This window comes from Marmota flaviventris, chromosome 1, assembly GCF_047511675.1.
Source record: "Marmota flaviventris isolate mMarFla1 chromosome 1, mMarFla1.hap1, whole genome shotgun sequence".
NCBI lineage: Eukaryota > Metazoa > Chordata > Mammalia > Rodentia > Sciuridae > Marmota > Marmota flaviventris.
In genome coordinates, this window is record NC_092498.1 from 119,283,562 (window position 1) to 119,301,238 (window position 17,677).

The 17,677-nt window shown below is 38.3% G+C and overlaps 1 protein-coding gene and 1 non-coding gene across 8 annotated transcripts in view; one reads left to right on the forward strand and one right to left on the reverse strand.

Annotated features, from left to right (window-relative positions):
- The window catches only part of Prr14l (proline rich 14 like), a 66,316-nt gene that overhangs the window by 18,556 nt on the left and 30,083 nt on the right, over nucleotides 1-17,677 (reverse strand). For 4 of the 7 annotated variants that reach the window (XM_071615598.1, XM_071615596.1, XM_027953383.2 and 1 more), the window contains 4 exons: nucleotides 16,582-16,654; nucleotides 4,250-9,485; nucleotides 969-1,040; nucleotides 175-346 (listed from right to left, as the gene is read on the reverse strand). In XM_071615598.1, coding sequence (XP_071471699.1) covers nucleotides 175-346; nucleotides 969-1,040; nucleotides 4,250-9,485; nucleotides 16,582-16,642 — 5,541 coding nt within the window. In that variant the 5' untranslated portion in view covers nucleotides 16,643-16,654. Of the gene's footprint in view, nucleotides 1-174; nucleotides 347-968; nucleotides 1,041-1,789; nucleotides 1,896-4,249; nucleotides 9,486-16,240; nucleotides 16,305-16,581; nucleotides 16,655-17,677 lie in introns of those variants that run through there. The other 3 variants (XM_071615605.1, XM_071615584.1, XM_071615608.1) reach the window with 3 other exon arrangements.
- On the forward strand, nucleotides 14,216-14,288 carry Trnae-cuc (transfer RNA glutamic acid (anticodon CUC)). The gene has a single exon. It is a non-coding gene; the product is annotated as a tRNA-Glu (tRNA).

The following is a 17,677-nucleotide window of genomic DNA, read 5'->3' on the forward strand; positions in this document are numbered from 1 at the left end:
TTAAAAAACCATTCTTTACTGGCCAAGCAGAAAAACTCATATTCTCTGACACTTTGCTGAAACTAAAGGTGGCTCAGTCTAGTCTCACAGGGGTCTCAGTCTGTACCTAACGTGAGTCAATAATGGAGACCCCAATGTCATCACTGCCTTACTCCACTGGCACTTCACATTTACCTCTTTCTGTTCCGGAGAGCTGCTCTGTGGTTGGGGGCAGGCTGCTGTCACACCATCCAGTTCATCAAACCCAGGAACTTGGAACTCAGAGCCTGAAAGCAGGAGTTTGCTGACAGCTGGTTCTGTTACCAAGCAAGACTTTGGTACCAAGGCAGTGAGTGCAGGCTCTAGCCTAGCATCAGAGAAAGAGAGATAGAGATAGAGATAGATAGATAGAGAGAGAGAGAGACAAAGCCAGAGAAGAACCACATGAGATGGGTTCACTTTCTACTTCCAGCACATTCACTTTCTTAACATTCAAACTAGAATTGAAGACTTCCCTACTATGCAGGAACGACATCGCCATTCAGCCTATTTTTTTTTATCACTTTGGGATATAGCCTAAGTCTACATATGTGAAATACAAGAATGTGATCAATCTATTTCATTGTTCTGTAGCATTTTTAAGAAAAAAAAAAATGTAAAAAGGAATGGACTTTTGGAGGAAGAAAACTTTTAGTGGACTGAACAAATAAACAGTGCTAAGATCAATCTCATTCAGGGAATAAAGTTGGCTAAGTGATAAGTCCTGAATTGAGAGGGGACTTCTGACATGATAAACTGGTTAATAATTTTTACTTTTATAAAAACTAAAAAGTGTTGATTATACATTCCTAGTTGCTACTTAAAATATAGCACATTTGAATCTCAGAGACAGCTATGAGAGGTAGATTGGATTTACCAAGACAAGAATCTCTCTTTCTACACACACACACACACCCCTACAACTGAAGTTTTGTGTGCCAGAGGCTTACCTCATCTGACTGCTGCTGGTGTTATATGTAACTTCCATGCCTGGAAGAGGCACATATGGTAACATGGTGTGGCTGAAGTGAATCATAAATAGAAAAGCAGCAGGTTAGAGGAGTGAGACAACAGGAAAGGTTTCTGAGTATCATGGGTATTAGCACATTATGTAAAGTCCTAAGAAAGATGAAAACCTCCTAATTCATGAGAAATAAACTTATGTGCCCATCACTGAAACAGATGCAGGTTGACAGAAGATTATTTTCTCACTTAAATGGAAAGAAGGTAGAGAAACAGAGGGTAGTAAAAGAAAGGAGGGGAACAAGAGTGAATTTGGGCCTTATACCTTTTCATCAAGTTGTTGAGTATGTATATTAAAGATTAAAGATAGCTGGGCTGGTGACTCATGCCTATAATCCCAGTGACTTGGAAAGCTGAGACAGGAGGATTTCAAATTCAAGGCCAGCCTCAGCAATTTAGCAAGACCCTTAGCAACTTAGCAAACCCTGTTTCAAACTAAAAAACAAATAAAATAAAAAGGACTGGGGGTACAGATTAGTGGTAAAGTGCCTCTGGTTCAGTCCTTAGTACAAAAATAAGTTAATAAAAAAATAAGTTAAAAATATCTTCTACTACTTAGCTCAGTATTATTAAAATTCACCATTTTGTATAATCTTACAAAATAGTATGGAAAAACATTTTCTTTAAAGCCAAGTGGCACATAAAACATGGCTATGTAGAAGAAAATTGCTAAGTTGATTCCTTTATAATTATAATTTATATATTTAAAGATAAAACAACAACAACAGCATTAATCACTTACAGAAGCATTCATAGGCTGAGTGTGGTAGTGCATGCCTGTAATCCCAGCAACTCAGGAAGTTGAGGCAGAAGGATCCCAAGTTCGAGACCAGTCTCAGCAACTTACTGAGACCCTGTCTCAAAATAAAATAAAAAGGGCTGGGAATGTAGCTTGGTGATAAAGCACCCCTGGATTCAATCCCTAGCACAATCAATCAATACAAACTTGGTACATGCTTTATTAACAAGGTATTTGTATGATGACCATACAACCCATTTCCCTTTACAAACAGGAAGAATGAAGCTAGGCATGGTGGCACACACCTGTAATCCCAGCTACTTGGGAAGCTGAGGCAGGAAGATTGCAAGATTGAGGACAGCTTGGGCAACTTAGAGGAACCCTGTCTCAAAATTAAAGGGCTGGGGACACAGCTCAGTTGTAGAGTCTTGTCTAGTATGCATGAGGCCCTGGGTTCAATCCCCAGCACCAAGAAAAAATAAAATAAAAAGGGCTGGGGGTATAGCTCAGTGGTAGAGCACTTGTCTAACAAGGGTAAGGCCCTGGGTTCAATCTCCAGTGCCACAAAAGAAAAGAAAAAAAAAAAGAAAGAAAGAAAGAAAGACAGAAGAGTAATGTGCCTAGTAGCTAGGAAAAATAGATAATTCATTTTTTTGTTTTGTTTTTCAAGGAATACTGACAAGTAGGAAAGAAAGGCAGAGTGAAATATGGGAAAAAGACCTGACCAATCAGGAACCAGCAGATCTTGATCCTAGTTCTAGTTCAGTGAAAAACCTAATCAACTCAGGGATTGAGCTTAGAAAGAAACCTTCATGTGCCTAAGTCTCGACGTTTATAATAAAGGCAAAAAAGGCTGGGCATGGTGGCGCATTCCTGTAATCCCAGCAATTTGGGAGACGGAAGCAGAAGGATTGTAAATTTAAAGCCAGCCTCAGGAATTTAGCAAAGCTCTGAAAACTTAGTGAGACTCTTGTCTCAAAATTAAAAAATAAAAGTAAGGGCTGGGGATAGTTCAGTGATAAAGCACCTCTGGGTTCAATCCCCAGTTAAAAAAAAAAAAAAATGGTGGGTGGGTAGAGATGCTTGATGCTTGTCCAACCTATACTACAGAGTGAAGAGTGCTGGAAAATAAGGTTCAAAGGAAAATGTCTTATGAAAACATAAATTAATTTAATCTGTTAAATCTTGTTTTCTGAGGTTGTACATTTTACATTGCTGGAAAACACTTCTAAGTGTCTTTAGAAAAACAGTGAACTTCTATCTGAGCCCAGACACATGATGTCAAAGCACTTTTAGAGGCAATGAGTAGAAAAAGTCCCTATCAGTACCTCCTCTCCACCTTCTTCTTGAATTTAAATTAAATTAAAAGCTAGATATGAGAAGTAAGGCCAGGTGTGGTGGCACACACTTGTAATCCCAGTGGCTCAGAAGGCTGAGGCAGAAGGATTGCAAGTTTGAGGTCAGCCTCAGCAACTTAGTGAGGCCCTAAACAACTTAGTGAGGCCCTAAACAACTTAATGAGACCCTGTCTCAAAATAAAAATAAAAATAAGGGTTGGGGATATGGCTCAGTGGTTATGCACTGCTGGGTTCAATCCCTAGTAACTCTTGCCCCCCAAAAGTAAATATTCTTTTACCTACAGGACAAATGCTCATAATACATAATTAATCTTTTGATTTCAGTAAGCAATGTTAGGGTTCTGTAGCATTTTTCCAAAACCCCTTTATTTATTTACCTCTCTGCTAAAATGCATAAAGAAATGCAAAAGTTCGCAAACTGGATATGCTGATATTTACATAATTTATTTCTTTACTAAAACAGTATTTATTCTGGTTGGGCAAGGTGGCGCATGCCTGTAAACCCAGCGGCTCGGGAGGCTGAGACAGGAGGACCACGAGTTCAAAGACAGCCTCAGCAATTTAGCGAGGCACTAAGCAACTCAGTGAGACCTTGTCTCTAATTAAAATACAAAATAGGGCTGGGGATGTGGCTCTGTGGTTGAGTGCCCCTGAGTTCAATTCCCAATACCAAGGGGGAAAAAAAAAAGTACTTATTCTGCATTCTTACATGCCTAAAACTGAGTTAGATGCTGCTATATATATGCTTTGTGACAAAGATACAGTTACAAGCCATTTTGACTATTTACAGTCTTTCACTTGTAATGACCATATGGTCTTTGTAAACTGGGGGCATGATGATAAAAGAAGAGATTCAAAAGACTGATGGTTTGAAGAATAAAATGAACAGAAAAAAGAATGACCAGAATACAGGTACAGATTCTATATGACAATTATGGGTATCCACACCTAAGAAGTACTGTTGGATTTTTCTCATCAGAGATCTGCCAAAATAAACCTCAAGTGCAGATACAGAGATGACTGAAAATGGCCTTGCCAAAAGTCCCTTTTCTCTCCCCAGTGGGAGGAAGCAAAGACGGGACATTTTTAAAGAACAAGGGACAGATATTACCTGCTTATGGTGCCCAGACTTGGTGGTCGCTTGGAATGGAGAGCAGAGATTTCGAAGGAGCAGGAGGAAGGCCCATGCTGGCTCCAAATGGATAATACCCTACCCACAGAGTAGGGCAGAGAACAGAAGACCTTGTCTGCTATGGAGGCTGGAGACTTTAACCCTTTCAAGCCCTGTGTAAACTGGGTCATGAAGAGCCTCTGCATGGTAGGCATGTGACTAGAAAAGCTCCGTTTTTTTGTCCAGATTCGGTAACATCCCGGGGAACAAAGTGCAAGAAGTGTGTGAAGGCCAAGGACAGAGCAGTCTGCTCTGGTCTGGACTATGGAAGAGCCTCCATAGTCTTGGAGAGGAGCTAGAGTCTGTTGAGAAGCCTGAGTGTGTGCCTGACTATGGAGGCCAGTATCTTCCCTGAATGTGGCCATCCCAGGGCAACTGTGGGACAAGAAAAAAGAAAAGGTCCACTTGGGAGGTTGAGATGGGCACTGGGGGGCCTCTCCTAAGGCAAGCCTTGCTGGAGCACAGTGCTCAGGAAAAGTCTGTGAGGATTCAGTCATGTAATCAGGGGCTAGTTTCATATGAAAAGAAACCGGGAGGATTTCAGAACCAAACAGCAATGATGGCATCTTGTTGCTCAAATCTATGAAGCTCCTTTTGATGGCTTCGAGAGAATGAAGTTCCAAGGGCTTACTGTCGGGCCTCTTGTTCCATCCACTAGCTGCCAAATGTGGATTCAGCTGCATTGCATTATATGAAAATCCATCTAGAAGCCTTTTGTATCTGAGGCGTTTGTAGCTTTTAGCCACTGGAAGAAGTGCAGAGGAACATCGCCGATATCTGAGTTTCTGGGTTTTTATGGCTGGGGCTAGTTTGGAGGCAAGGATGGACAGCTTGTTTAGTAAGGCTAATTCTTTGGTAGGCTTTCTATAATTCAGGCTCCTCAAGGGATGGAATGGAACAGTCCTCTGCTTTGGTATGTGGCTAAGCAAGCTCTTGGTAGGTACTGTTTTGGATTCCAATCGTGCAGAAGCAGATGCAGCACATGAGCTGAGAAGTCTGTGTGCTTTTGTGGGGATGGGATCAGAGGAACTCTTTCCGAAGGCAGAACTTCTGATTTTACTTATTTTCCTCTTCATGCTGACTGGCTCATGACAGGCAACTTTCTTACATGTTCTATGGGGCTGCTTCTTTAAGGGAAGCATTCCTTTCTGACAGGAAATGTTCACAAAGGCACCATGTATTTGATCATACCCAGCAGACCTGGGGTCTTGTGCTTTCTGAGGGGCATCAGGAAGGCATGGACCTGTGCACAACTCAATATCCTTCTTTAATGGATGACATAAGCTTTCCTCCTTTTCAGGGTCTTCCAACCTCTGAAACTGTCTGGCAATGTTGCCCTTGGTTGGCTTTGATAGGGTGATTTCTTTAATCATGGTAGACTCATTTTTGTTAGCCTTAGGTTGGTTCTTATTTTTCACCACATCAGCCAACATATTAGATGATTGGCGTTGTTCCAAAACCATATGTGTTCCTTTTTGATGTACTTGTTTCTCTTCCTTTGGCAACATATAGTCCAAGACCCACTGACTTTGTTGTTTTTCAGCATCAGCATGCATGCCTTGGCATTTCAAGTGGGTCTTCCTCAAATTAGCACTATTACCACCTTTTACAGTAATCATCTCTTTAGATTCCTCCCCGACAGGTAAGTGACCCAATGTATCTCTCAAAGGATCTTCAGTTTCCTCTCTATTCACTTTAGTTGCTGTCAAAGGTGAATGTCTATCAGTAGAATTCTCCTGAGAGTGATAATCTTTGCAAATATTATTTTTCACACTGATCTGCATACCGTCTCTTTCACTAGGATTACTCATATCCCTCAGACCTCCCTCCTTCATCTCAAGCAGGACTGTGCAGTCTTCCATAGTTTCACACAGCATTTCACTCTCATTTGGTGTGAAGAGATTTTTCAGGTCAGTTTTTTTAATCTTAGTATCAGTTTCTGAATTTTCTCGAGCAGACAGACATAAAGACATTATCTCAATCGATTTCATGCTCCCTGGGGATACACAGGTCTCATCTTGGCATCTAGAAAACATCAAATCTTTTGAGGAAATTTCAAAGGGTATTTTCTTGCATAATACAGAATTTAATTCTAGTCCTGATCCTTCAGTTATTCCTTGTGTTTCTTTCAGAGATGTTCCTTTACCTTGGTGTTCATGACAAATATAATTTAAAGACATGTTTATTCTACCCAGTATTTTTATATTTGGTTCATGATCTGCAACTGACTCCATATCCTGAGCACAAGAATCTGAATACTCTTCCATTTCACAGTCTTTTAAAGATCTGCATACTTTCTCCTCACATGATTTTTTCATTTCAAGGGATTCCACTGGAGAAGCAGCAGCATTTGGAAGATATGAGTCCTGTTTAATTGTTCCTATAAATGTGGCATTCAGTTCTCCTCTCTGAGAGGAGGTACTCCTTGAGGTTTTATGGGATGCCAGTGTATCTTGCCTTACACCACCACTAAGTGTACTGAATGCTTTCATGTCTACCATGCCTTCCATAGGCTTTTTATTATAGTCGGCATTGACCAAGTCTATGATATCATCTGTGAACTCTGCAGAGCCAGAAATATTTTCAAAGACTCCTTTTGAATCACCTTCTTTTGGACCATCATAAGACAGTGAGTTATTACTGCTTGAACTGGCTATCAGGTCTTTTTTGTTGTGATTTTCCTCTCTGTTAGAATCTATGTTGGTCTCTCTGTGGTTACTATCTCGTGCCTCCTCAGCTGATTTATTTTCATCTCTGTACTCATTTGGTCTGTTTTGGTTACTGTGGCAGTCAAGGACTTCACTTATCTTCTGATCAAGAGTTTCAATTGTTTGGTTTATATTCTTAAAACTGGAGAACATAATAGTAGAAGCCTTGTCCAACAATGTTTCAGGACTTGGAATGTTTGCAGATTGATTTAGTTCTCCTGTAGCACAATCAGAGATGTTATATTTATAAAACACTGTCTCTTTGGGTATATCTGTTTCTTTTCCTTCTAGTCCTTCCTCATTGGGTTTGATGTGACTAATGGTGTGAATGGTTATGTTTGAAGCTCCACTATCTGACACTCCTGCTGTCACTTTATTTCTGATCTTAATTCCCAGAAGTCTACCTTTAGTTTCTCTCCTATCAACTTCACTCTCTTCTGATGTACAACTCAATTTACGGGTACTATTTTCCATGGAGTCTTCTATTCCTTGGGAGTGGTGATCATTATGCAGAAACCCATCTTCACATTTTGTAACAGAAGAGTTCAGGATGATTTTGTTGGATTCAAAAGAAGCACAAGCAAAACACATGTTATCTTCTGATGCATTGCTTCTTATACAATGATAGCTGAGAATATCCTGAGATTGAACATTTTGACATTCTGTGACAGAAACATCTTGAGGAAAGCCAGATTCTTCTTTTGTACTTGGGAGGAACCTAGGATGTAGATCTTCTGTTCCTGAGTCAGTCATTTCTTTTCTTCTTTCTAGGCTTCCTGGGTTGACGTTTAAGGTAGGACTGTTTGAAGAGGCACCACATGTTTTTTCAACTAGTGGAGAGATGTCTTTCATTTTTGTTGTAATGGGAATGATTTGAGCATCAGCAATAACAGATCTTCCATTCTCTAATGGAGGATGTTGGCTCTGTTGGGCATCTTTGCTTGTGGCTAAAGGCATCTCTCTGTTTATATTTAGTAGGGAGTTGGTTGGCAACTTCACATGGTCTTGAGAATTAAGGGACACTTGATTTAAAACACATTCATTTTCTATTTTGTTTACAACCAATTTGTTGATATCAGAAGATTCACTCATCTCATGGGCAGTACTCTGTTCATCTAAATGTGAACTATTGTTATGTGAGGTCTGTATAGCTTTTTCTGTCTCAGATCTATAATCCAATTCTAGAGATGGTGGTAACTGAACAATATCTTTCTTAGGTTTTGATACTTCATTACATACAGAACTTATCTCATCTTTTGGCAATAAAGTCATACGACATTTTCTTTTGGACAGAAAATCAGTACATGATGCTTCATTTAATTGGGTGTCACCTTCCAGATTTCTCTGGATGCTGACTAAGGAGTCAGAGTCTTTATTATAAACCTTTTCACTTAATAAACTGGATTCTTTAGTGGTTGTCTGTTCTGGCTCTTCATTCTGCACCAAGGAAGAAAAACTGCTTTCTTCAGAATGTCCACCTGGATGCTTCATATTACTAACAGTTTCTCTATGGTCCTCAGGGTTTGTAAAGCTACCCTGAATATCTGAAGTGATTTTCAAATCATTTTTTTTTAACATTATTTCTGTGGTTTCAGTAAAAGCCTTGGGCATTAAAGAACTAGAGCTGTCTGTATGGGTTCTACCTTGAATGCAACAGTTATTGTGGATATTTTCTTTTGGGGAATTAACACTCTCTTTTTCACCAGAACAATAGTTACTGGCATCCTTTTCTGGTTGCCTGGATTTAATAAGAAAGAGTTCATCTCTTTCACTCCTGGGATTTAAAAGTTGTTCTTCACTTTCTTCTCTAGAAGCCAAGTTCTTGCTTTGATCATCCTCATAAAAATAGGAACTGTCTGTCTTTTCAGCAAATCTCTTCAACAAACCATAGCTTTCAAAACCACATTTTTCTAAGGATGTTGTTCTGGATTCTGGATCAGACAAACTTGGTGTGAAATGTGAAATTTCATAATTTTCTTCCAAGGGTTTTACAGCATCTACATTTCCCATAGCTGTGGAACTATCATATGTAGAACAGCAGTTTTCATTATGGTGGCCCAGACTCTGTTGGTGATTGTCATCTGCTTCACAGACAAGGCTTAATTTACACAATTCTTCTTTCCCACTGTCCACTTTGGAAATGGCACTGTTCCCTGGTAATAATGACAACCAAGAAGGACAAGTTTTTAATTCTCCACATTCTTTTTCTTTAGGAGTTGCTTCTGTTAATCCAGGGTCCACAAAGGTTAAAGGCTCTAAGGAAACTAATGTTCTGGTTTCTGAAACCTCACCACTGGTCATGATTTTGTCTACTTCTGGGTATTCGCTGCACCCAGCTGAGAGACCTTTACTCACATGGCCATTCTTGTGTCCTTCATTATTATCCGTCTTAGTCCTATTGACCTTCATACCTTGTACATCTGTAATAGATTTCAGTGGAGTTTCAGTTGTAATCCATACTTTTCCTTCTGCACAAGAGAAATAAATTAAAAACAGTATGCAATCATAAAAAAAATTGCTTTACCTTAATGAATCATGCAACCAATGGCAACAATACCCAATTCAAAAAAAGAGAGTCACAAATTAGTGTGCCATACCATCAAAATGACTTTCTCTAAATGTTACTTAGCATTCAGCAATTAATGCTGGACAATTAAATACAACATAAAGACACACATGCCTAATTCAGAATCTTAAGAAGTTTCCATTTTAAAACACTAATAGAACAGATTCACAATATAATAGCTTATATCATTAGATGACTATCTTCTTACTTTGACTTAGATGCATTACAGATAAAATTACTCTTTAAAAAAAAAGTTATGCATAAAACAACATATACTAGAGTGTGGTGGTGCACACCTCTAATAAAGCTACAGGCCAGTTTGAGACAGGAGAATCACAAGTTTGAGGCTAGCTTTGGCATCTTAGTGAGACCCTGTTTCAAAATAAAAAATAAAAAGGGCTGCAGATTTAACTAAGTGGTAGGGCATCCCTGGGTTCAACCCCGAGTACCACAAAAACAAAACAAAAACTATATTAAAAAGATTGATGTATAAATTGAATAATTTTGAACCCAATTACCTACAATAACTGTCTCTGTATATAATGGAGATGATAATTATTGAAGCTGAGTGACAGGCACATGGAGATTTAGTATATGCTTTCTATTTATGAATAAGTTTGAAAATTTCTATTATGAAACATTTAAAAGAGAAAAATATTTCTTAGCAGAATGTCAGTACAATTCATAAAGAAGTTTCAATATACAGACTTTCTCTGAAATCCTAGGTATAAGGTGCAGTACAATGTAGTTCCTCAAATTTATTATTAATCTACACACAATATATATACATTTTCATCTTTCTTCCCCTTTTAGAAAACAAATCCAAAGCTACACACACACACATACACACACAGATGTGTGTATATGCATCAGATATGCACACAACATACCCATACTAAACCGATAAAGCAAAAAAAAAAAAAAAAAAAAAAAATCAATTTAAAAATCGAATTCCCACTAAAATAAAAACTCTAGGGCTGGGGATATAGCTCAGTTGGTAGACTGCTAGACTCACATGCACAAGGCTTTGGGTTCAATTCCCAGCACCACAAAAAAACAAAAACAAAAACAAACAAACAAAAACCCCCAACTGTATTAGGATAAAGATTATGTTGGGTTTGTTCTCTCCTCTTCCTTGTTGGCCAGTATAATGCCTGATATATAACAACACTCAATGAATATTTGTAGAATTAATGAATGTATAGAGTTAGGTCATATCAACAAATGTTATTAACAGTGAGTTCCTAGGCTTCCCTACTCATTTCTCAATAAGTACCAAGAACAGCAATTACTGAGAAAGAGCTATGGATGTCTTTGAAGCCCCTTGACTCTATGATAACTTACCTCTCTGGGTCTCAAGTTTCCTCCTTTGTAAAAAGCATTGTTAGTACACTTACCTTATTGCTATATGCAGGACTGAAGTAAATAATACATGTAAAACACCACCTGGTACAGTGCTTGCCACATAAAGAAAAGATGGCTTTTCTTTTTGATTCCTTATTTTACTGCACCTAAGAGTAGTCAACTGATAATAACTAGGCTTGGAACAGTACTTATATATTTGGAGTCTGGGCTAGGGATGTAACTCAGTGGCAGAGGATATGTTAAACATATGAGAACTGGTACCACTTAAAAAAAGTTTTTGCAGTGCTGGGGACCAAACCTAGGACTTTGAACATGTTAGGCAAGCACTGTACCATTCAACTACATCTCTAGTCCCCCAAAATATTTGGAGTAAGCAAATACTAGATGGATAAATATATACTATACTAAATTCCATAAGCTTGCACAGATACCAGTAATCAACAAAAGGCAGACTTGAAATCCTAATTTCCCACACAATATTTATTACCGTGAAACTAGTCTATTTTATCACAGCAGAAAAAGCTACTCTACTCATGAATTTCTTAACATGAGTACTCCAAATGGTTTTATTTTATCCTTCTACTGTATGCTATACCATTCATTAAACCATTTGTTCCACACCATCCTAGCTGTACCTCTCACTATAATTGCTCAAGAACATTGTAAAACTCTTTATCCATCCCCAAACTGTTTACAGTTGATTTACTTTGTGCAAGGCACTTCAGGTGAGACTCTCCCTCAGAGCCACTACCTGCAGAAGAATACTCATTCTTAACTTAAGTGAAGAGTTTTAGGGAGGAGGCAGAGGACCACCACTTCCCAGGCGATATAGCTGAAGGCTAGGTGGGAAAGAAGGGTTGTATAAAGCTGCAAAGCAAAATTACACTAATCCCATTCTTTTGACTTATTTTTAATCATGTATTTTGAAATTTCAGAGAACTTTAAAGGAGAGTTTGAGATAATTTATTTTTATTACAAAGTTTTCAAAAGTCTAGGGAACACTGACCTGGTCTCTGTAATACATGGATAAAGACTCACATACTGTATAGAATTATTATGAAGATTACAAGAATTAATAAATGTACTCTCAAAAGTGTCAGAGAGGACATGTTCAGTTAATACTAGCCATTTTTATTACTCCTTGGAACTCCTACTCCCTTACATACAAGCTCTATCAAGACCTCTGTATGGGCTTGGGTTATAGCTCAGTGGTATAGCACTTGCCTACCATGTGTGAGTCACTGGGTTTAATTCTCAGCACAGCATATAAAGGTCCAACAACAACTAAAAAACAAAAAAAGAAAAAAACTTTTTTAATTAAAAAAAAAAACTCTCAGTAATACTATTTCTCAATTATTTATTTTTAATTTTTCTTTTTTAAAATATTTATCTTTTAGTTGTAGTTGGACACAATATGTTTATTTTATTTATTTATAGGTGGTGCTGAGGATCGAACCCACGGCCTCACATGCGCTCAGCAAGTGCTCTACCGCTGAGCCACAACCCCAGCCCTATTTCTCAATTATTTAATATACCACTTCTACTAGGCACAGAACTACAGTCCCAGCTACTTGGGAGACTGAGGCAGGAGGATCACTTGAGACCAAAAGTTCAAGACTAGCCTGGGCAACATAAAACCTTATTACAGAAGTAAATAAATAATGAAAAATAAAGAAAAAAATAATTACTTCCATGAAACTGGAAGGACAGAAATGGTATTTTAATGATTGTTGTGGGTTACACTCTGGTTGAAGGAAGAGTTGGAAGATCAGGGAAGCTATCACAAGTATTAGGAACAAGCAGCCAGGAATGGTGGCACACACCCATAATCCCAGTGACTCGGGAAGCTGAAGCAAGAGAATGGCAAGTTTGAGGCCAGCCTCTGGAACTTGGCAAGAACTTAAGCAACTTAATGAGACCCTGTTTTAAAATAAAACAATAAAAAGGGCTGGGGATGTAGCTCAGCGTACAGTGCCCCTGGGTTCAATCCCCAGTACAATAAAAAAAAAAAGTATTTGAACACTGGAGAATGAAATTAACATTCTGTGAGTTATGTTACTCAGCTTGAGATGATCATAGACTTCTAGCTCTATATCTAAAAAATACTCACTTTTGCAGGAGTTGGCAAGCTAATTCTAAAATTCATATGAAAATTCAAGTAGAATAAAACACCCAAAACAATCTTTAAAAAGAATAAGGTAAGTAGACTTAGACTTCCTGATTTCAAAGCTTACTATATTGCTACATTGTCAAGATAATAACATAGGTTAGACATAAATATCAACAGATAAAATGAGAAGTTCTATAGTTTGAATCTTATATATTCTCCAAAGACTTATGTGTTAAAAAAGCTTGGTCCCCAGCCTGTGGCACTACTGGCAGGTAGTGGAACACTTAAGAAAAGAAAAGTTAAGATTATCAGGGGCATGCCCTAAAAGGGGACTGTGGGAGTTGGGTGGGGGTGGCACACACCTGTAATCCCAGTTACTTGGGAGGCTGAGGCAGAAGAATCACAAGTTCAAGGCCAGCCTGGCAATTAGCAAGGCTCTGTCTCAAAATAAGATAAATAGTGCTGGAGATATAGTTTAAAAAATAAATAAATAATAAAAAAGGGAAATACCTGGCTGGGGGTATAGATCAATGGTAGAGCATGTGCTTAGCATACTCAAGGACCTGGCTTCAATCCCCAGCATCCCACTCCAACCCTCCTGAAAAAAAGGAAGGAAGAAAAAGAGAGAACCAACCTGGGGCAGAGTACAAATTTTGGCAGTGGAGCCCCTGAAGAAAGAATACAAGAAGTAGATTTCTAAGAAGCACCATTTAATTTTCAACTTCATAGTAAATGATGAGGCAGTAGATGCATGACCTTGACCATGGCAAAGCAAGCTGAAATGCTAACACTATCAAAGATAATGTACATCTGGTTAATTCAAATCCATGGTGGTTGTAAATACTTCTTGCATCCCCCAGACTTGAGGTATTCATAAACTTGCTTTCACAGAACTTTCCTCTCTGCCTTGCTATGACAGTCTGTGACTTTGGGTAGCTAAGTTTGCTTTCTTATGTGTAATACGGAATACCTTGGAAGATTCCTGGGAGACTGAATTAATACATATTATATTGAGGCTATTAAAGATTCCAGTAGAGTTGCTGATTTTTAGCTCCCCCATATCAAACAGAAAACCTTACACATGGCTTTGGGGGTGAGTTGGGGAAATCAAATGACTGATTTTGTCAGTTTAAGTCATTTAAAAGAATGGTGGTGCTGGAGATATAGCTCAGTTGGTAGAGTGCTTGCCTCTCATGCACAAGGCCCTGGGTTCAATCCCCAGCACCTCAAGGAACCACAAAAAAAAAAAAAAAAAAAAAGGTGAGTGGTACACATCTGTAGCCTCAGTGATTTGGGAGACTGAAGCAGAGGGACCATAAGTTCAAGGCCAGCTTCAACAAATTAATAAGACCTTGACTCAAAGAATAAAAAAAAGGACTAGGAATACAGCTCAGTGGTAAAGTTTCCCTGGGTTCAATCCTCACTACTAGTAGTAGTAGTAGTATTATAAAGAAGAATAGTGGGGCTGGGGTTATGGCTCAGGGGCAAAGCACTTGCCTCGCACATATGAGGCACTGGGTTCAAGCCTCAGTACCACATAAAATAAATAAGTAAAATAAAGATATTAAAAAAAAACAAATAGTGGTCTGGGGATGTAGCTCAGTGGTAGAATGCTCACCTAGCATGTATTAAACACTGGGTTTAATTTCCAGTACTGAAAAAAAGCAAGGAAAAAAAAAAAAAACAGCAGTGGAACAGGAAGAAAAATGGCATTGGGAAGAACTTGGTGTGGTGGAGCACACCTGTAATCCCAGGCTGAGGCAAGAGGATAACAAGTTCAAGGCCAGACTTAGTAATTTATCAAAGCTCTAACAACTTAGCAAGACTTTCCCGCCAAATCAAAAATAAAAAGGGATGAGGATGTAGCTCAGTGGTAAAGTGCCCCTGGATTCAATCCCCAGTACCAAAAAAGGAGAAAAGTACATCTGAGTAGTTTATCTATGGACACTTGTATCTATGTCCTATGTGAATTAACTTTTTAGCTTTTTGGTGGAGAGTAGCTACGTAAGTCTGAAAGGACAATTTTTGTTTTGTTTTTTCTTCCCCTTTTTGAGTAATGGAGGGATTGAACCCAAGGGCACTATGACTGAGCTACATCCCCAGTATCTATTATTTTTTATTTTGAAAAAGGGTCTGGCTAAGTTGCTCACACTGGCCTCAAACTTGAAATCCTACGGCCTCATCTTCCTGAATAGCTGGGATTACAGGTGCATCACTGGCAGATTATTTATTAATTTATTATTTTCAGTGTGTGGTACTGGGGATTGACCCACGATGTTGCACATGTTAAGCAAAGGTTCTACCAATGAGGTATAGCTTCAGCCCTTAAAGGACACAACTCAGGTTCTTCTAAAAGGTCATTTAGGAGCTGCAGCTGTAGCTTAGTGGTAGAGCACTTGCCTAACATATGTGAGGCACTGAGTTCGATTCTCAGCACTCCATATAAATAAATGAACAAAATAAATGTCTAAAAAATATTTTTTCTTAAAAAAAAAAAAAAAGGTCATTTAGTGTAAATGAAAGTGCAGTTCAACACAAACAACATAAATCTTATGGAAGGATGTGGGTGAAAAAAATGCCAAAGATTAAGTCATACTGGAATCCCCATGAAAAGATCTTAGGGATGAGTTGGGGGCCACTATACTGAATCCCCTGTAAGCCCTAAAAACACTGTGAAACTTATAGACAAAACAGTATTTCTCTTTTTAGAGCAGTGTCCTTTAACACATACTGGACAGTCAAGTCTTTGAGCCACAGAGAAAATCTGTAGCAGTAGGAAGCAGGGTGATAAAACAGGACAAATGCTTCTTTTTTTGTACAGACTTATAAAGGTGGTGAGAGTCAAATCTAACATTATATCACAGTAACAAAATTTTTATATTCTTTAACATACTTATTCCCTGCCCACCCCCCCCCCCCCACCGGCTTTTTGAGGTTCTGGTATGACAGTCCTCTCTTAAGATTATTTTTGGCCTATGGGTGGCAACAGGAGGAGAATCTCTATTCAGATACCCTCCGTTGGATCTTAGCTTCCTTCTTAATCACCCACCAATCAATGTAGAAGTAATCCTTCAGATGCCTAAACTCAGCCACTGTTTTGAGAAGCAAAATGAAATAACAAAAATAGAACTGACTTGAAAACTCTCAAGGTGACCCAAGTGAATGTTTCCTTTCATACCTACCCCAGAGAACCACCATGTGCTGAACAATACTGGATGGATTTCTCCCCTGTCCCAGTTCATCCTTCTAAACAAGGAAATATATTATATTTGATTATATAAAATTAAATAAAAGACTTCAAGGAAAAATAAAAGGGAATCAAACTTTCATAAAAAGTAAGACACTGCCTGATAATAGGTATGTTCAGTCAGGTACATTCATGGGCAATATTTCTATAACTAGGTCATCCTGCAACTAGCAGGGACCTATTAGAGCCTTTATGTTCTGAATACAAAATGGAAATGTGAACTAAAACACTATGTGTAGTAAGTGGGAAAAGGAAACAATTCAGAGAAATAGATACCTTTGCTCCTTAGAAAATCTTCAGGGAGGTCTGCATGTAAAAGTTCTTTGCTGTTCTGCATCAGGAGGTCCTCCTACAGTAAGAAAATCCAGGAGTCAGGGAATATTCAGATACATGAAATTACGAATATTATTCTTTGAGAAACTTTTTGTTGTGGTTCTGGGGACTGAATTCAGGTGCTTGCAAGTTAGGCAAGCACAGGCCCCAGCCCACCCCCTCCCTTTTTTTTTTTTTTTTTTAACTTTTGAGGTAAGACTTGCTAAATTGCCTGGGCTAGCCTTGAACTTGTGATCCTCCTACCTCAGCCTCCAGAATAGCTGGCTGGGATTACAGGTGTGCACCATTCCACCTGGCTGAGACTTCAGGAAATCTGCTAGCAGTCATAAAGATTAGGAACTGAAGGAAACCTCAAATTTAAGTAAATTCAATGCAAACTTTTACATCTCTAGAATTCAAACTTGAAAAATCAGTCAAGTTTTTCAAGTCTGAATAATAATAGGTAAAAAAGGCCAAATTACAGATGCAAACAAAACCCTATAAGTGACTTCTGAATTAAAAAGACAAATTGTTGCAATATAATTTTAATCTTATTTCAGGGGAAAATATCAGAAAATTAGATGTATCTCAATCTCTAACCATTCTAGATATCATAAATAAAATTCTTCTCAAACCTCTCAGAAAGTTTTGCTTTGTTTTTTAAAATCTTCCTCATCACAGAAGGGAAGAGAAAAGGGATCATCACCAATGACAATTTGAATTACAGGTATGTACCAACCATGCCTGGCTAAGAGACTTCTATACGACTTCAGGAAATTTGCTATTAGTCACAAGGAGTAGAAATTGAAGGGAATCTCAAATTTAAGTATAATCAACAAAAACTTTCTTCATCTTAAAAGCAGAAGAAATTTTTAAAATGGGACAGAACAATGGCAGAATGTGCACACCGTGACAAATGCCTTTGCAGCTTAGGAAGTGGGGCTGTGTACATGTTGAGTATCCCTTATTAGAAATGCTTGGAAACAGAAATTTCTCAGATTTCAGGATTTTTTAGATTTTGAAATATTTGCATATATATAATGTAATATCTCAGGGATGG